Source organism: Poecilia latipinna, unplaced genomic scaffold (assembly GCF_001443285.1).
Source record: "Poecilia latipinna isolate Pla-1442-1.1 unplaced genomic scaffold, P_latipinna-1.0 Scaffold978, whole genome shotgun sequence".
Classification (NCBI taxonomy): domain Eukaryota; kingdom Metazoa; phylum Chordata; class Actinopteri; order Cyprinodontiformes; family Poeciliidae; genus Poecilia; species Poecilia latipinna.
In genome coordinates, this window is record NW_015113594.1 from 88721 (window position 1) to 108957 (window position 20237).

At 41.9% G+C, this 20237-nt stretch overlaps 3 protein-coding genes across 6 annotated transcripts in view; all 3 read left to right on the forward strand.

The window, feature by feature from the left end:
* Positions 1–1558: 1558 nt before the first annotated feature.
* Positions 1559–7418, forward strand: adamts1 (ADAM metallopeptidase with thrombospondin type 1 motif, 1). Its single transcript, XM_015050173.1, has 8 exons — positions 1559–2642; positions 3579–3919; positions 4008–4140; positions 4239–4696; positions 4783–4969; positions 5065–5243; positions 5345–5520; positions 5633–7418. Exons 1-8 carry the CDS (start codon positions 2021–2023, stop codon positions 6372–6374), a joined length of 2838 nt encoding a protein of 945 aa, XP_014905659.1. The 5' UTR covers positions 1559–2020; the 3' UTR covers positions 6375–7418.
* Positions 7419–11973: 4555 nt separating this feature from the next.
* On the forward strand, positions 11974–18079 carry cyyr1 (cysteine/tyrosine-rich 1). 3 transcript variants are annotated; one of them, XM_015050143.1, is made up of 5 exons: positions 11974–12169; positions 12288–12405; positions 14168–14267; positions 14976–15136; positions 17142–18079. In XM_015050143.1, exons 2-5 carry the CDS (start codon positions 12327–12329, stop codon positions 17744–17746), a joined length of 945 nt encoding a protein of 314 aa, XP_014905629.1. In that variant the 5' UTR covers positions 11974–12169; positions 12288–12326; the 3' UTR covers positions 17747–18079. The 3 variants fall into 3 exon arrangements, with proteins under 3 accessions (XP_014905629.1, XP_014905627.1, XP_014905630.1); XM_015050141.1 differs by having other exon boundaries at positions 12292–12405; XM_015050144.1 differs by having other exon boundaries at positions 11974–12405; positions 17123–17349.
* Positions 18080–18902: 823 nt separating this feature from the next.
* appa (amyloid beta (A4) precursor protein a) overlaps positions 18903–20237 on the forward strand; it is a 28101-nt gene continuing 26766 nt past the window's right edge. Inside the window, exon 1 of one of the 2 annotated variants that reach the window (XM_015050165.1) lies at positions 18903–19072. In XM_015050165.1, the coding sequence (XP_014905651.1) occupies positions 19013–19072 (60 nt within the window). In that variant the 5' untranslated portion in view covers positions 18903–19012. The remainder of the gene's footprint in view (positions 19073–20237) is intronic. The other variant, XM_015050166.1, reaches the window with a different exon arrangement.

Here is a 20237-nt window from a genome sequence, read left to right on the forward strand (position 1 = left end):
TAATACTTAGTATACTTAAAGTGTACTTTCACAAATTTAAGTATGTTTGAAATATACTAAAGTATATTTTTTTTCCCACCTGGGTATAAAGTTAAATGAATGCGGCAAATAGGCTAAGCTATCAGGCACTGCTACTAAAATCCTAACATGGCTCGTGTTAGGATAAAAAAACAAACTCAATTGGACGCAGACCTGCCGCAAGACTTTGGTGATAGCAGCTGCTGATGAGCTCCATACTTGAACTCCAAGACCCACAGCGGAGGAAAGGTCAGCCACAATTATAAATAAGAGCTTGGGGTCTGTAACATTCAAAGTGTCATTGTGGGTTGTTACTGGACAATAAACTTCTCCAGAAACGTGGCTGTTTTCTACACAATTGGCCTGAGATGACGTAGATCCTTTAACATGCATAATTAAAAAAAATAAAAAAGTAAAAAATAAAATTATAATTCTATACATCAAAGATGTTTGTTTTATATGATAAACTATAAACAAGTGAAAAAGGAAATTGGTATTTGAAAAGCACAATAACGAAAACTACATGGATAGACTGCCCCCATGTGGTCAGTCCGTCGTAAATAAAGAGTTTTAATCGAGATACACAGGCGCCACCTGTTGGTCAAACCTTGGAAACGTCATGAAAAGCATCTACAAGTGTCGTGAGGGCTTTCCAAAGGGGTTACTGCCATCTAGTGGAAGATTACTGAATTTACACTATGTCTCCTTTTAGAGCAGAGACCTTTAAGGTGGATCTTGCCTTAAACTTCAGTGATTTCTGTTTTGTGTGTCAAAGTGGGAAATTCTGGCTGTCATATAAGCATCGAAGTTCAATCTGTTTATTAAACCTTCTAAATATTTGCTTGTGTGATACGCAGAAATACCTTTTTAGTGATTTATTCCATTTAAAATATGGATTTCTTTTTAGTTGTTTTTATTTAAATACGTTTGCGTGAGTGAAAAAAGAATATTTTTGGAACATCTGTCCGTTTCTGGCTGTTTCATTAAAAACCCAAGCTTAAACTCTTCCTGTCTGTTGTAGAGGTTGGAGAGGTAAGAGCGGGCGGGGGGTGACACAAGGACGGCGGGGGGGTTCGCCTCATTTCTCTGGAGCGCGGATCCAGCCCGGTGGAGAAGCCGCTCCACCTTAAGACCTCAGCGGCCCCGTTGCGCTCCCTCTCCCCGCGGAGCGGAGCCGCTGGAAGCCGGTCAGGGCGCACCGCAGCCGGCTTGGCACGATGAAGGTGACTATGGTTCGGGAAGACCCGGCCAGACCGACCTTTTTTCCTCTCCAGTTGCACATCAGCCGCACATTGTCTGTCACTTCAGCTTAGATTTACAAAAAAAAAAAAAAAAAAAGATTAATAATAATAATAAATAAATAAAAATGCTGAAATATAAATGTCAGGATAGTTCACTCTAACCCGTTAAAACAAATTCAGAAGTTGAATTAAATTCAAATATGTCAGAAAAAGGTACTGTGTGTAACTCTAAAAGGAGAAGAAGAAAAAAAAGATTCCCCGTCCTCCCCAGTGATTGATTGTCATGGCAGCGCTCCAGGTCACTGGTGCGTTTTCCTTGCGCACGGGTTTGGCCCCTTCTCCCAAATCAAAGAGCGCTTAGGAAAGGGGGTGGTCCAGCTGGGATGCAATAAATAGGAGGGACCGGCTCCTCATCTGACTGCAAGACAGGAGAACAGACCAGACCTTTCTATTCTCGAACTCAAAACCAGAACCAGAAACATCTGGAAGGGGGAAAAGGAGCGAGAGAGAGAAAGCGATCTGTTGGAATTTACTGCTGTTCTCAAGGACTTTTCTTCTAAGAGTCAAGTCTGCTCGTAACTTTAATTGCACTGGAATTCGTGGGGTTTTTTTTTTTTTTGGTTTTGTTTTGTGGAAACTCATAGTGGAAATAAAGTCTATTTAAAGGATTTTACTGATTGTCACTGTAGGGACTTTATTATTTTTATTATTATTTTTTAAAATAAATTCTAAAATATCCACTTGTTGGATTTCACTGCTGCATGATGTGGTTTCCACGCGTTTCTATTGGTTTGATCGTCCTTTTGTGCGTCGGCGCAGTCCGCTGCGCCTGGGAGGAGAGCACCGTAGTGCCGGTGAGATTGGACCAGTCGGAGAGCGCAAGCGAACCATGGCGGACTCTCTCCGCGGAGGAGGAGGAGAAGGAGGCGCAGACCAGGCTGTACCGCTTGGACGTTTTTGGGAAGCAGCTGGTCTTGCAGCTGGAGCCCGATCAGACTTTTCTGGCGCCGGGGTTCGTCTTCCACGTCGTGGGGAGCCCCGAGTCCGCACCGGTCCGGGAAGCCGAGGGCGCCGCCGAGCCGGGCTGCTTCTTCTCAGGCACTGTGAACGGAGAGAAGCGCTCCGCCGCCGCGCTCAACCTGTGCCATGGACTCACTGGAGGATTCTACTTCCAGGGTGAGGAGTACTTCATCCAGCCGCTGAACTCCAGCGAGCTCCTCCCGGGGAGAGAGGAGGAGGGTGCGCACATGGTCCGCAGGAGAAGTCGCGCGGCTTTGGCTGAGGAAGGCAGCTCCAAGTGTGGGGTCAGCGAGGACGAGGAGAGGGTGCCAAGAAATCTGGAACAGGAGGCCAGTCACGGAGCCCCTAACGCGGACCAGACAGGTAATAATTTGAAGCTAATATGGAGTGCATTGTACGCACTATTACTCTTTTTTTGTTTGTTTGTTTGTTTTTTTTGTTTTTTTGTTAGAGTGAAAGTAATACTGCAACAGAGAAGAAAAGACCACAAACGTTTTCTTCAGATTGTGCAATATAATAAAGCAAAAACTAATTTTTATGTTTAAAAAAAAGTTGATGAAGTGCTGTGCCGATATTGCGCAGCATGTGACATAAACTCATCCATCTCTCAGTTTACAGGCGAGTAGATAGTATGGAATGCCAAAAGTGCCAAAATGTCAATTAAAATAAATTTTAAAATATAACAAAATTTGAAAGAAATACATTTAATTAAAGTATCTTTTCTTCCTATGTAGTGAATCTTTTTTTTAAAAACAAACACCAAGTCCATCATTTTAAAGTAATAATTATTTCATTATTCATTAAAATATGTTGTGAAAGATAGTGAGAGCAAACGTAGTGCCTCCTCCGTTGTTCTGATGTATAGTCTGATTGGTTAACTTGGAGCACCATGGACGCAGTGAAGGTGGGAGGAGGAGTAGCACAGAAAAGGGGAGGGGAGGTGGAGGTTGGGTGCAGCCGGGCCAACAGAGCCGAGACGTGTGAACTCGCCCCCTGGTACAACTCGCACCATCCGAGTTTATTTTCCTGAAAGGATTTTCTCCCCTTTCTCACTAGCATAATTTTTCCACACTAAAAGGTCAATTTTTAGACCGCCAAGAAGGAGGAGCCATCGGTGGTGTGAGGTGTGAGTCACAGAAGCCAGGCTGATTATTAAGGGGGGTAAAAATCTAAAGCATAACACACTTTTTCAACTTGTACAACAGTTTCTAAAAGTCTGTCGGACTCAATCAATCATTGAAAAACATTTTTTTTAATCATATGACCATTTAGTCTGATCTCTCCTGTGTCTCCCCTCAGCCAACCGGAGAACCAGGCGCTTTGTTTCCACCCCACGATACTTGGAGATCATGCTGGTGGCTGACCAGTCCATGGCCGAGTTCCATGGCGCGGGGCTCAAGCCGTACCTTCTTACCATCATGGCAGTGGCGTCCCGCCTGTACCACCATCCCAGCATCCACAACTCCATCAGCCTGGCTGTGGTGAAGCTGCTGGTGGTGTACGAAGAGGAGCGAGGCCCTCAGGTGTCGACCAATGCTGCTCTGACCCTTCGCAACTTCTGTCAGTGGCAGAGGCAGCACAACCCACTAAGTGACCGCCACCCGGAGCACTACGACACAGCCATACTCTTCACCAGAATGGTAAATTTGATTTGAAATGGTTAAAGGGGAGAAGAAATAACCTTTAGTCTTCACATCAACATTACTGTTCCCTTGTCTCCCTCTTTAGGATCTCTGTGGTGCCCATTCTTGTGATACTTTGGGGATGGCAGATGTTGGCACAGTGTGTGACCCTGAGAGAAGCTGCTCCATCATTGAGGATGATGGGCTACAGGCAGCGTTTACAGTGGCTCATGAACTGGGTGAGTGAATAATGAAAAAAAATCTTTCAAACATTATATAGTGATGTTCACATTCATAATACAGGTGCTAACACTCTAAATTGATATATTTCTCTTAGGCCATGTCTTCAACATGCCTCATGATGATGCCCAGCTTTGTTCAGGGGTCAATGGTGCCCACTGGAGCTCCCACATGATGGCTTCCACTCTGTCCAATCTGGACCAGCGGCAGCCATGGTCTCCCTGCTCTGCCCTCATGATCACCAGCTTTCTGGACAATGGCCATGGTCAGTGCCTGCTGGATAAGCCAGTCAAGGCTCAGCTGCTCCCTCAGCCACTGCCAGGAACAGTGTACAGCGCTGATCAACAGTGTCGCCTCACTTTTGGGGAGGACTCCCAGCACTGCCCAGATTTAAGCACCACGTGTGCAGCTCTGTGGTGCACTGTGACCACATCCAATGGTTGGGTGGTATGCCAGACCAAGAACTTCCCCTGGGCTGATGGGACATCTTGTGGGCACGAAAGTTACTGCCTGGCTGGACGATGTCTAAATAAGACTCAGGCTGCTGAACATCAGGTAAGACAAAATGCTTCTCATAACTTTTTGCTTTGTGTCAATCGAGTCTGGCATTCTCTAAATGTTCTGCTGTATATTCCTTCTAGACTCCGGTTAGTGGTGGCTGGGGCATGTGGGGTCCCTGGGGTGATTGTTCTCGAACCTGCGGAGGCGGAGTGCAGTATTCTTTCCGTTCTTGTGACAATCCCTTACCGAAGAATGGAGGGAAGTACTGTGAAGGCAAGAGGATCCAGTATCGCTCTTGTAACACTGAAGTCTGCCCAGACACCAACGGTAAGAGATTTGGACTGCCACAGAACCATAAGTGACTGAAGTGGCTTAGTTGTCAGGGAAGAAGTAAATCTGATCTTTGTGCTTCTGCTACTTAGGCTTGTCGTTTCGTGAGGAACAGTGTCTGGCCCACAACGATATGTCAGCTCAAGTGTCGCTGGGTTCAAGCGACGGTGTTGAGTGGGTGCCCAAGTATGCTGGAGTTTCACCAAAAGACCGCTGCAAACTGGTGTGTCGGGCTAAGGGGACTGGATACTTTTTTGTCCTCAAACCTAAGGTAAACTAATAATACATGGTTATGTTATCATTTGTCCCAAATGTCATATTCACTAAGATTTTTGTTATAAGACAAACTTCCTATCCCTTTGCTGACCCCAGGTGGCTGATGGAACACCCTGCAGCCCAGATTCCACCTCAGTTTGTGTCCAAGGACAGTGTGTCAAGGCTGGGTGTGATCGTATCATTGGCTCTAACCGGCGCTTTGATAAGTGTGGAGTTTGTGGTGGAGACGGATCTTCCTGCAAGAAAGTGTCAGGCTCTCTGGACCGTTCCAGGTAAGAAAATACCAGCTCTTCAAGGCGTTAAATCTTAATTTTATACCAGTATTACAAATTTATCAAAGTGTTTTTAATCTCTAAGTTTTGCCTCTATCTATCTCTGTTCCAGGCCTGGCTATCAGGATGTTGTAACTATTCCCGCTGGTGCCACCCACCTGGACGTTAAACAGCGTTCTCCAGGCAACGGCCGTCAAGATAACAGCTATCTGGCAGTGCGCCGACAGGATGGGACATATCTGTTAAATGGCGATTATAAACTAATGACCATGGAGTCTGATATCACCCTCCAAGGGGCATTGTTGAGATACAGTGGTTCTTCTGCCAGCCTAGAGCGTCTGCGAAGCTTTGCCCCACTTCCAGAGCCCATCACCATCCAGGTGTTGTCTGTAGGCGAAGCCCCAAGGCCACGAGTTAAGTACAGCTACTTTGCCCCTAGACCCAACAACGCTGCTTCTGCCTCTAGCAACAGTGGAGGCCGCCGCCCGTCAATTAATGCCATCCGGGAGTTTGGTGGAGCCGAGTGGACCCTAAGGGAATGGGGTCCATGTTCTCAGACATGTGGCGGAGGTCTGCAACAAAGAGAAGTTGTATGCTTGGACCCGCAGGGACGTACATCAAGAGACTGCCCTGAGGAGCTTCGACCTTTGGTCTCACGGGCCTGCGCCTCCCAGCCATGTCCCTCCTGGCTTCCAGGCCAATGGTCAGAATGCTCCAAGACCTGCGGTCGGGGGTTCCGCAAACGTCCGCTGCACTGCATTGGGCATGATGGACAGACGTTAACCCTTGACAACTGTGACCCCAAAGACCGTCCGCGGCCCCTGCTGGAAATGTGCAATCAGAGGGCCTGCTAATGACTGCATCTATCATCTTAACTCCTTCTATTCTGCTACAAAAAGACAGATATTCCCTGCATCACTTTTCCCTTGGACAATCTAAAGAGGTTGATGAATGTTTACAACCAGAGCTACACATAAGTCCACAACTGTTGTGACTGTGACTACCAATATTTACCCATTCCCTCTCTCCAACCAAGGGCCGAATATTTAACAAACGTGGCAGCGGCAAAGGCTGACCACATCTTTACTCCTGTCCTGTCAGCAGTGGCACATCTTACCTTAATTTAGCAGGAAAGAGCATGCTGCTACCACACTCGGCGTGTTAGCATGAGAGTGTTTGTGTGTCAAAATATTTTTATGCATTTATATAATGTTTGTCCAAGCTGGGCTGGACAAACCAATAAGATGTAGTGTAGGGGATGCAGAGGGGGTGCTAATATTATGTATATAAAGAATTGCTCATCTACTTGCTCACCCCATCAGGTATGGAAAACATGATAGCTCATAGTGTTTATGTTCAAACCTATGTCCACATTTATTTATCAGAAACCTGAAGCACTTCAATTTTGTCTTCTTTTTTTGTTGTTTTTTTGGCACATCATGTTACCCAGTTTCTCAAAATGCCTCAGAACTGTCTTTTAGCCATATCTTGCCTTCATGTACACAATGATGAGGGGAGCTCAAAAGACCAAAGAGGAGAGCGTGAATGTATGGGAGTGCATGTGTGTGTGCGTGTGTGTGTGTGTGTGTGTGTCTGTTTGGAGACTCAAAGAGGGACTTGTCTCCTGCTACTACTTCATAAGGAAGTCTCTCTTGCCTTCTGCGAAGGCTTTGTGTTTCATTTGTTCCTTTATTTTGTATAGAATATACGAACATTATTTATTTTTGTACAGCCTGTTAAATATAATCATTTGCCTTTTTTTAAAAAAAAAATACTATTTTTTATTGTAACTAAGATTACAGAAGGATGTAGACTATATAGAGTATTTATACGGTTTTATAAATATATATATTTGGTCCTAGATTCATGAATAAAGCATCACTTTGACTTGTTCAAGAGTGGTTTGTCTTGGGTCATGTTTGGGCTCTCTGAAGAACATCATCTGATGAATGAAATGTTTTCCCAGGCCAGTTTCCAGTCATTACGACGCTATTTTCAGAAGCCTGTTCTTGTAAAAATGTGATTCTTAAAGTTCTGTGGTCACTAAATAAATTAATATTCACTTCACAGAGTGCAAAGGAGCATAAATATTCTCTCTAAGATTAATTAAAAATAGTCCTTTGTCGCAGATCCTACTATTATCTCTTAGAGGGCGGGGCTTAGCAGATTGCAGCTGGCACACACCTGCTTCTCATCAATCTCATCAGGAGGGCCAAAGGCCGTTCTGTTCCTGAGTGTTGACCCCGTGTCACACTAGTTAAAAGCTTCCTAGAAGCACACTTGACAGTCCATGGCTTATTTATTTACTCAATGTCACTTCCGTGCCCCAGCAGGTCCTCTAATTAGGTCAAGCTTCCCACTACCTACATGTCCTCCCTATAATGGTTGGTTTCAAAGCGGGGCCGCCTCTCCCAGTGGCACAATCTACCTTTCCCACATGGATCTCCAACCACTCCAGAACCATCAGAGCCAATCTCCCAAGCGTTTATAAGAATCTGCAAACCAGTGAGAAAGTTTCCTTTAGAATATTTTAATATTCTAAAGGAATATTAAAACCCTTTTGTCCTGTTTTTTTCTTTCTTTGAACTTTGAACCTTTCAAACAAGGATGCTGAGAAGCAACATCTCCAAAGCTTAATGACAGAGGAATATCCGCACATTTTTCAGTGGGATATCTTTTTTTTATATATATATTATTTTTCATTTTGATTTTTACACGTCATTTTTCTGTACGCCACTAGAGGGCATCAATAAGCTGTTGATTTCTTCCTGAATCTTATGACCTAAACCTTGGTAGGCATGAAGTGCGTCTCAGTAAAAAAAATATAATGAAACTTACACTTTACACAATTTTTTTTCAAAGGATTATTATAAAAACTGAAAAGTTATGTTATGGTCTAGTTATGTGAAACTGAACTGTCTTGAGATGATTCAGAGTTCATTCAAGAGTCAGAGGACATGAATCCAGGTTCCTTGAAGTACAGAGTGAAGGTTCCAGTTTCTCAGGGTTTTTGTTTCCATGTCAACTGGTGTTGGTCCCCTTTGACTCCTGAAGTTCACAGTCAATGCAACTATTTTACCAGGAAATTTTCAAGCACTTTCTGCTGATAAGCTCTATAGAGATGTTATCTTCATTTTCCATCAGGACTTGGCACCTATCCAGCACTGCCTAATATACAAAAACTTCTAACATATTGAGATGATTGTGTTTTAATGTTTTATATTACGTATTGACTGGACTGTTAAATTAATCACTTACCTCACAGCTTTAATCTGATATTAGAGCTCTGGGGATTTTTCCATCTCCCTCATGGCGCTGGATCACAATGAGGCCCGGGCTGATTGTGAGATTGCTCTGAATTACGTCACCCCTCCTGACGTAAAACAAACCTCGAGACACGCGTCGACTCAACAAGCTGACATCAACCTGAGTGGACTGGAACCTTTTGAGAACTTGACCTGCCTTCCCTCAGCATCCAAATTGCTTTAATCAAAGTAGGAGTTATTTTCAATTCAGCAATCAAGCGGTCCCCGAGTCTCATAGCTGCTCTACACCAGCAATTTTCTGAAGCAAAACCATGTGAAACATAGTATAAAAAGGAAGAGAGGGGAAAAAATCTACTCTGTGATTTATTTTGATATGGTGCTCTTTAATTTTGATTGCACCATACCTTGCTTAAAAATTGTTTGGTAAATTTCCCCACTTGCAAGCGTCTCTCCAGCTAGTGGATATTAGAGTCACTGGAAGCCAGAGCCCACATTGAACTTCCTGTGGCTCTATATGGAAGACCGTCTTCCGCTTTGCCACACAAAGGAAATCATTAACCTCTAATTAATGGTGCTTATGAAGATTGGCCATCATCATCCTAATCTGTGATGTGATATAATGTGTCACTAAATGTGTCAGACTTAACATGATTTTTCTGTGTCGAAGTATTCATCGCCACTAGAAAGTAGATTTTCACTACATATTTCACTACATTATGGACATACTTTATAATAGTTAGGTATGGTTTCATTTAAATATCTACACAAAATTAACAAGTGGGACAAAGTTAATTTTGAATCATCTTGAATTAGCATGTAGCGACAGTGGACTGTCAGTTGCATTGTCAATAGTTCAATATACAAAATATTTAGCCTGCTAAGACCTTCTTCTAGATTATTCTACATTGAACAAAGACTGTTAAAAAAAAAAGGTTGGGAAAATTACATTTGTGAAAACTCACAAAAAAAAAAGCATTCCTGAAGGCTTTCTTGGTGTTAGAACCCTCTTAGATGACTAGTAATCTGGTCAAATCTGTCCAGAATTATCCCATTCTTATTATGGAGGACTTAAAGACCAGATCGGGTTTAATTTTCTACATTTACCACAGGTAGACTCCAATCAGTATCTCAAGTATCACAGGGAAATAAATGCAACTGAGTTCAACTTGATTGTTATCCCCAAAAAGGTGTGAATGCTTACCTGCCTCTTGTTATTTAAACGTTCACTACAGAAATGATTGAAAGACACACTTTCGCTTTGTAATTATGGGTAATTTTCTGTTTCTTTACAGAAAAGCAAGACCAATACATTTATTTGTAGAGTATAAGTAAGAATACCAAAATCCGTTTTAGCAATGTAATAAAATGTGAAAAAATTGGAGCTTTGTGAAAACCTTCTCTTTTTTTTTAAGGCAATGATAGAAAATGTCACTTTTTTTAGTGCTCGAACTGAAAATGCTGCCTGCTGAGTTGTACCTGCTTGTTTTTACATGTCTCTCGCAGCACTTTATTACAACTTGAAAGCAACATCTGGAAGGCATTATGAATCATCACTGCTCCACGTGGGTGGCATTTCCGAGAGCTAAATTACCCTCATCCTTTTGCCACCCCATGGTTTTGCCTGTAAAAGTTTTGTTTAAATTAGAGAAAATGTGATGAACTTTTCCCACCTAAATGTGAATGCACCGTGGCCTCCAGCTTTGAAGGTGAAATATTCCCCTTTTTTTACGGTGATGTGTAAAATTATATAGCAGGATGCTTTGGATTGCTTTTTATTCCCCTTTTAAGGAACTCATCATTTTACAACAGTTTTTTAAAGTTTACTTCTGTTGTCTTTTTACCTTAAAACAGTTAAAGATGGGGAAAAAACAGCCACAAACAAAAGGTAATGTAACACTCTGAACCCAATACGCCCTTTGTGAAAAATGGTGCTGGCAGCATTATGTTGTAAGGAATGCTTTTAGTGCATTGTGTTCAAACTGTAAACGCCAAAATCCAGAAATTTAAGCTATAACCACAAAAATGCTAGCACTGAAGCGTTTAGATGAATGCCAAAACCTGGTTAATGAATGAGAAACTTCCTGTATCAAGCTGTATTATATTAAACATTTTTATTTTTATTGTATTGTCCCAAAACGTGTGTACATCTATTTCAACAAGCCTGATTTCCCCCCCTCAAGAGGACCAAAGCAACCAGAGAGCCGCAAATGGCCCCGCGAGCCGCACTTTAGAAGATAAGTGCAAACTTAACAAGTGGGGTAAAACTGGATGTCGTGCAGTCGTGCCGTGATTAAACGGGCCATTGTGTGACCTTGGGTTGGTTACAGTTTGATTCTGCTTTTATCTCGCCAGATGTCGTGATGTGGTAGCGCGTCCACGCACGCAGGTATGCACGTGCCAAGAAACACACCGGTTTCCTTTTTTTATATCAAGGAGTAAACTGTCACGAGGGAAACGCGGGGACGAAGCGGATGTCTTCAAAATAAAAGCACCAAAAAGGGAAACGACTATCGCTGGGATACGTGTGTTTGTACTTGTTAGCTTCAATCATTTATCTGAACTAGCTAGTATAAAATAGCATCAAAATATGCACAGACTCGATTGTAATTTTATTACTTTTTTCCTTTTTTATATCTAAAATAAAAACATAAAATCACCATTAAAGGGCAAAAATGCCTTGTTAAGGTGTTAAGGTCACCAGCTGATGGTGGAAAGCACAAATTATTATTATTAACTATAGCAAGTTGTCCAAATCCAGATTAGCTTAATGGCGGATAAAAAAAGAAACGAATCCCTTTCAAATGTTAACACTTAATGACTTCTTTTCTCAACGGTATTGTTAGGGATAATTTGGCCTACTTCATGATGTCAGATAGGTTCTGTTAAATATATATTTTTTATTCTGAATTCTGTGGTGGAGGGGCTGGATGATGTTAGTGAAACTTCAACCAAAAATCAGGCAAAATAATGTGAATTTCCAGTTTTCCAAAAAGTAGCAAATCTAGCTATAGCCAGCAAGTAAGCACCAGATTGGTTTGGAAAGCTTTTTCTTCCTTTCCGTATATACTCAAGTTATATTAAACATTTAGGTGTGGGAATTAAAGCAAAAAAAAAAATAAAAACATGAAAAAAACAAAACATTTGCCTCACAGATTTCTCCTATTTTACTTTGAAACCCGTAACCGGAAGAGGTTTCTCACCTTGCCTCTGACTTCCCTCCTGCCTCTCCGCGGTGTAAACTCAGCAGGGGGACAGTGAGCAAACGGTGGGAGGAAAAGAGGGGGATAAAACCCTTCAGTCTGCCGGAGGTGTGGGGACGGGAGAGGCGTCCACACGTGGGGGGAGAACAAACCAGGAGCTTCGCTTCACAAAGAGGAAGAGAAGTAAGAGGGAGGAGGAAAAAAAATCCAAACTTTGACTAAACTGCTCGAGTGAAACATGCCAAATGTGTTACTTCTTTGAGAGAAGACAGTCGGTTTTGTCAATATCCACTACTGTCAGCTAGTTAGAAAACAGGACTGCTCGCAGCGGGAGGAGATCATGGAAAACCTCTGGAGGAGATGGAGAACGGAGGCGCTTAAATTTCTGAGGAACTCTCTGCTGCTTGGTTTATTCACTGGTAAGTTTAACTTTTAAGTAAATTTTTTTTGTGACGATTTTTGCCACTTCAGATAGAAATTAATTAGGTCCTTCTTGGCGTTTTAATTAATAATCTGACTCAGAACCATCCCTGCTGGGATAAGATGAAGGAGGGATATTTTCAACAGAGTGGCACCTTCAAAACTGCAGGAAATTTGAGCTCTGGTGGGTTCAGAGGACAAGCTGATGGTGTGGAGAGAGGGAGAGAAAACAGCAGGCGGGGATAGAGAGGAGGGGAATGAGGGACATGGTGCCCCCATTGTCTCCCAGCGTGTGGAGAGACAGGAGCCAGGACCTCATAGTGGACCACCCAGACAGATGTCCCCAGGAGTCTGCCAGTGGGAAGCGTTTAGGGAGTGTGAGTCACCAACATGAGCAGCTTGGAGGAAATCAGAATAACCTTCCTCTGATTTAAAAACTGTGACTCATCATAAATAGGCATTTGATTTCCTCTTTTAGACCCCCGCCCCCCCCCCGCCCCCCCCCCCAAAAAAAAAAGAAAATCTGCTTCCTTTCTATTAGTTTTTCCCACCTGTGTTTGAACTTCTTGCTTTTGAAACGTGCATATTTGCCTCCAGGCACGCATCATTCCAGCTTGAGTGATTGCTGAGACAAAGCAGATCCCTGAGCAAAGACGTGTGTGTACACACACACACACACACACACACACACACACACACACACACACATGCACACAGATGGGTGTGCTGCTTGTTTTCTGCACAGCGACATTCATCCAAGTTCCATGAAGCAAACCGTACAACCTTTCAACTTCTTGGCATTTTAGATTGCTAGATATGTGTATTTAGATCCATCCCCACAGCATGATGCTGCCCCCACCATGGATTGGAGATGAGCACATGACTAGTTATGCCTATTCTCCCTCCTGAGCTGTACTGTCTCCAGCTCCTCCAAAGTTACCATGGTAATTTTTGGCTTGGTTAAAGGGCCAGTCCTGTAATTCTGAATCAGACTTCACCAAAATCACAGTTTTTTTCTTCTTTTACTATTTAAATCTAACACAGCTGCAGTATTGTATATTTTTCTAATGCTTTTCTGCTTCGTCCTCCACTTTATGTCAAGTTTTGCCTACAGTTCTTTCATTTTTTTCAGGCTTTGAGCTCGTGAAATGTCAGAGGAAAGGGTAAATCTTGCGCCCAACTGCTCTCCACATCCATTCCTGATGTCATCATTAGATATGTGTGTCACAGATTAGATTGTCGGCCCCATCCGGCACGCCAGCCTACAGCTTTTTATTCAACAGGTGGGCTCCGTGGGCCGCTTTCGCTGCCTCGTTCCCAGAAAAACAAACAAAGCAATTCATATCCATGAGATTGTAATTGTTGCTGTGTTTTTTTTTTTGTTTTTTTTTTTACCTGTGGACAATTTTGTATTATTTGATCAATTTGTAGTGAATATGTAATGGGATCTGCTCAGCATAGCCAACCTGCTGAATCAAGCAACGCAAAGATCATGACTCAACTCTATGGAAATAGTCCTAGGCTTTCAAAAGGGAAGATTTGTACATTTATTTGTATTTGCAGTCTGAGGATTTAGGAGGGATTTAAAAGGAGGACAGCAACAACGATGGGGCTTTGTGCAGTGGTCTCCATCCAGTGTAACCGCCGTCTGTCCTCATCCCCCGTCACTATTATGTCGAGTTGTGCTCATTTATTTTATTTTTTTTCATTATTTACGCGTGAGAAGAGGGTGCTAATAAGAACACGGCCGTGTGTTTGCAGGTGGTAGCGAGGCACACTGTGAAGGCTGCATAGAGTACTGCTGTGAAGGCTCGCCACCTTTCTGCTGCTCCTATTACGCCTACGTCGGGGACGTCCTCTCGTAAGTAAACGCGCTGAGGAAATGTTGCTAAAGGACAAGCTTGTCTTTTTGTAAACTCATTTGTTTTCTTGCTCTTCTCTTTGGTAGAGGATTTCAATGAAATGTAACTTATTTTAAAGTCTGTAATGTGCAGGTAGGACACCTAGTTGAAGTGGCTGCTGATTTAAGGTACCCAGGCTTTAACAGCCCCTATTGCCAGGAAACCTCTAATTTGTGCTTTTAGCCTTGGACACTCCAAAACGTAAAGTAGGTGCAAACGGTTTCTTCATGCAGCGTAACTGGTCAGATATTGGGTTTGATTTAAAAAAAAAAAAAAAAAAAAAAAAAAAAAGAAAGCAAGAAATATTGCAATTTGGATACTTTGGATTGTGGTTGGATGGTTCAAATGAGGGGAGACCAACTGTTATACAATTGGAGCAAAAGAGGACAGACTTGGCTGACTAACTACAAACCTGCTAATGAGCCCTTTCCTATTTTTCCCCGAGTGCCAATTCGCAGACTCCTCTGCAGCGAGCGCACATGTTCTTGTCACACGATTTGCGCACGCCTCACAGCTGAGCTAGATCAGATGAGGCGGCACATCTCCATGGCAGCACTGGAGAAGTGATGGCAGAGAGGAGAGAGCGTTGATGAAAAGCCCTCGCACGTCTGGATGGCTCATTGCGTGCGTTGTGTGTTGCGTTGTGTGTGTATGTGTGTGTGTTCCAGAGGCACCGCCATCTCCGGCATAGTGTTCGGCGTGGTGTTTCTGATGGGGGCGGTGGCGGCCCTGTTCCTGTGCGTGTGCATGTGCATGAAGAACGGACGCGGAGCGCGGGTCGGAGTTTTCAGCACCTCCTACATCAACACCGTTACCCAGGGTTACCCAGGTGGGTCGCCGTGTTTGACCGAAAGCCTCCTGCACCACACTGTAAACCTCTTTTGAAGCCTGGTTGTTTGGTAAAAAGTGGCACTTTTATGACGTTCGAGTATTTTTTTTAAAGGTTAATTTATTACCAAACGAGTAGTTAAATGTTTATTACCTGAAAAAGGGGTGTAATTATGAAAACCAAGAGTTTGATGTTTACTATTATTGAACAAATATAACAAAGTGCTGTGGCTAAGCAACTTTTACAAGATTTTTAAAAGTATTTTTCCATTATTTTAAGAATAGAAAATCACTGTGCAAACCGTAGAATATCACTTTAAAATCTTTTAAAAATGCTTCAAACTTGAACTCAAAGCTAAAAAGAATCAAACTAGTAACCTTCTTTACACTATCATAACTCATGTTCACTTTTATTTCCTCTACCTGTCACACGATTTCATACTTTTTGTGTTTAGTTCTTGAGTTGGGCACCACATTTTGCTTGTGCACCTTTTTGCTACCATACTTTTTTCCTTCCACTGAACTTTCCACTGATATGCTTGGACACATCTCTCGGGGAACGCATTTCTGAAATAATAATAAAAAAAAACCTTAATGTTCTTGTATAACATTCTACTTCTCAGAGAAACTGAAGTTTGAGTTTTTTGTCAGCTACGATCATCCATATAGGCAGAAATAAGTGCCTTGTACTTGTGCTGTGTTTTAATTTCTGGAATAAATTAGCTTTTTAAATGTATTCCAATGTATCAAAATACAGCAGCATGTAGAGATATACATGAACTTGCTTCTAACTTTACCAGCTGTCCACAGAGGTGGAAATATGAAGCAACCCAAAGAGTTTAGGAGTTTTCCTGGAAATTTTCTTGACTCAGTTTCCCCCTACGTTTTAAACTCTGTCGCATAAAGGAGTTTATGCGACAGAGTAAAAAAAGACGTTTTTTTTTTCAGTACTTTTCTTTACAATAGATACATACTATTGTCCACCAGAGCCGGTGTTCTGTGACACTCCTCGGCCTTTGTGTTGCTATTTTCTCTCCTCTTCCTCATCATTTATTCACAGTGTTTCGTTCACAGCTGTGTTTCCCCTTTATGCAACAGTAGCTGAGCTGCTTTCGCGCTGCCCTGCGGCGCCGATCGTGTTTCACGAAGGCACCGCTTGACCTGATGCAGTATGAATGATTATGCAGCGTGTGCAGGAACACACGATGGAAGTCATTGTGTTTTGACACGGTGGTGTAGGTTCCCTGGTTCAGTCGCTCAAAGATCACAGCATGAGCGTCCTAAAGCTGTTGTTTGACACCATAAGAAGAGGCAAGGCAGGTTTGTTTCTAGAGTATTTATACACAGGGATTTAGAGGAAAGTAAAGGAAGAGGGATTAAAAGAACACATAATGCATAAACAAAATCTTTAACATTTATTTACTAGTAAATATTAAAATGCATTTCAAAATTAGATGCTATACCTATGATAACAAATACAAAGAAATCTCCCTTTTAATGTTGAAACTAGAGTAAAGTTATGTTTTCATGATTTTCAAATTGAAACTGGAATCGGACCTATGATCTTTTGAGTTTAGGTGATTTTTAAACACTTTTTTTTTATATCTTTAATCTTGCATTTTGGTGGTCAAGGACAAAAACAGTCCCATAAATATTCAGTTTTTCGTGGTAAAGTCTGTACTTTATCATTTCCATTATAAATTAAAATTTTTCTCACAATAAGATTTTTCTTTTCTTTTCACTTATTTCGATGGGAGACCGGCTCAGCAAAAACTTCCCAATTTGTTATCTTCCCAACTCTTCCCATCCACTTCTTTCAAAGTGCAATTCTGTAATTCTACCACTAGATGGTGCAAGAGTTTCATTAAAAATGTTGTGGGCCTGATTCATGTTAAACCTTGAAGAAATCTCAATCTAAATCATGTAGTTTTAACTTTGGGTGTGTTTTTTATTTTTTTTATTTTTTTTTTATCGTTCTATAACCCAGGTCCTCCACCTCCTTACAGCTACGACTATGAGATGCACCCACCATCATTACGACCCCCACCCTACACCCCAGCCCAGCCTCAACAAGCCAACTACTCTCCGCCGCCTCCTTACCCCGGCTTCACCCGCAAGTGAGTTCTCGCCATGCAGATCGCAAGCTGGTTGGACCATAAATGGACACTCGTCGCAGTTGCTCTTCGGGTTCATCAAACTAAAATTCTCAGAATACCCCTCCCACCTCCCAACTCTGCCCCCTCTGCCCCCTAACGCTCAGCTTTACTGCACTGCCGCTGCTTTGAAGCAGAACCACTGGTGGGAAGAGAACCATTTGAGAGAAAATGTGGGTCAGGATTGGAAACGCACTCATGCCTCATCACGTCTGAAAGACTTAACTTGTTGGCAGCTTAACTGTTCTGACCTGTACTCTCTGCCCCCATTTGTGCACATCAAAGGTATTGGCTACACTTTGATGAAAGTGAAGACCATGTTTTTTTCTTTTTTCCGCATCATCACGAGTGGGAAGGAATTGTCAGCGATAAACTGCGGACAACTTCTTGCTTTTTTTTTTGTTTTTTTTTGTTTGTTTTTTTCATTCTTAGAGTTATTCTGCTCCACTTTTATTTGAAACAATGATTATTTTTTTATTATTATATCAGATCTGGACCTGCTTTGTATTAAACTGAAAGACTTGACTTAATCCATTATAATAAAAATGATGGCTTTAAACCAATCGGCAGCTCAAAACTGGACTGTAATATACTGACTTTTTTTTTTCCGCGTTTTAAATAATGCGGGGTATTTAAATGTCAGGGGAATTTTTTTTAAACTCAAAGTGACTTCACTGTGCTTGAACTGTGAATTGATGGGACTTCATCATTATAAATATCAGGTCAATAACTGTTTCTCTATTGTGTCAGTGCCTGTGTTGTAAATTAAAGATATGTTTTTGAATACAGAGGCAGAATCCAGTCTCAAGTTATTCACCTAAATATACTACCCAGTGGTGTGTTTTTGCCTTATTCCCATGTAAATTGACATTAAAGACACAGTTGAGTAATGAAGTATGGGTTTCCCTAATACCTATAAAATAAATGGGTAGGATCTGAGAGGAAAAAACACATCGGCTTTTGATCTTCTGGGAAAAGAATAAATACTTAATGTCTCTCTCTTGGCTGCTTCAGATCAAACAGCAGCTCTGCGATTGAGAAGGTTGTTAGTTCTGGTTTAGTTTTTAAATGTGCAGGCACTTCCTCTCTTTAGATCCATTAAAGGGGAAAAAAATCACAAAAATGTACAAAGACAGCAAACAAATCAGCTGATATGTCTAAGGACTGGAGAGTCAGTACTTGGATACATTTTAAACCCCAAATATATGTTCACTTTTAAAAAGATCTTTTATTTGCCTTATGTGATGTCACAGGAGGCACTAAAGATTTTTTTATTTTTGTTGGAGGGTGTATCATGACTGTATAACAATTGCAACAAAATAGCTAAGTAAAAAGGGAAAAACTCCATTACAATATGTTTTGTATGTGGTAAATCTCGAATCAATTGTGTTGACACGATTGATGAGTAGTACCTTTAAGATATTAATAAAACATTTATTTTAGTGTGAAAATAAAAGAGGTTGAATCAGAGAATTTTTTTCTGTGGGTATGTACACGAATTAAATAGGAAAACAGGAGGGTTAGAGTGATAATGTTGTGAGCATGGGAGGCTGAGTTAATCCCAGCCGGCTGCGGTCAGGTGATCCGACTCCGAGCAGCTGTGCAGCTTCAGGATCGCTCACCATCAGACAGCGGGAGTCACCGGCGGAGAGAACACCGACTCATACGCTACACTAGTTAGGAGACAAACGCTGCCTTCTGGAGCGTCGCTTTCACGAAACGACATGGGAGACCGAGTGGTTTTACTGCTGCTCGCTGTGGTGGCCTCGGCCATGGCTGTGGAGGTAAGGAATATTGGTTTTAAAAAGCGACATTGGAGTATTTTTTCCCCACCGAGCATATTGTTTTGCTACCATCTCAGTCAAGCTAACACGAGTTAGCTAAGGATAAAACCGGAAGCGGAATGGTTGTGCCTTTTAAAATTAAAGCTGAATGTGTTTGGAAGTTAAAAAAAATAAAGTTGATTACACTTAATCTCGGATTCACCAGGACATCTGATACGAGTATGGAATTAAATATAGCCTGTTCTTTATGTACTCTAGTGTTGTACGGTTTTCTTAAACAATGTCTATTGCTTTATGGTGAAGGTTTAGCCGGAAGTGTGGAACATTTTTGCTTAGTGGGTTTTTAAGGATGTCGAAAGTGGAAAATTCACGGGAATTTCACCCTCCGTGGCTATAATTGGCGTTCAGAAAGAAACGTTATATAGCATAAAATATAAATCAGCATTGTGTCGTTGTTTTGCGACATTTTTACCCGTTAAAGTCGTACGTTAAGCCCCCGTTCCGTTTGTGTTACAGTGGAAAATATGCTCCCCACTTTGTTGTTTTTGTGCTTTAAGCAGTTCCCTTACATTTCTGTGATTTAAAATGACACAAACGAGTCGTGTATGCTACAATCATTAACACAGAGAACATAAAAAGACATGTTGAGGACATACAATCTACGTTTTCGGCTCATTGGACTGAATATCCATAGCGGATAAAACGCGTATTGTCTAATTTTTCCATATCCCGAGGGCTCATATTTTTAGAGTGGGTGTGTTTGTAGTTATGGAAGCAAGTTTATGTGTCTAGTTGTTCCTTCTTGAAGCCTTTTCGTGTGATTCTGTTCTGATTGAACGAGGCGAGGTCGTAAAAAGGACGGTTAATTTGGGAAACAAACATTACTGACGCCCCTCGTCACATTTCAGTTACACGGTTAGAGAATGGAGAAGTAAGATGGCGGCGGTGCACTGCACCATTTATGGAGGGTCGGGAAGCTGGGAAGCCAACAGGAGAGTTGATCATCACGTTCCCTTTCATTCACGCCTTTCTCTCCCATTATTTTTAAGTGTATTAGATTTGAAGTTACATTTAACAATGTAGCGTATGTTCCCCACAGACTTGTTTCTAAATAAATCACTGCTTATACATTTTTCCCCCCTAACATTTTGGTACATGTGCGTGT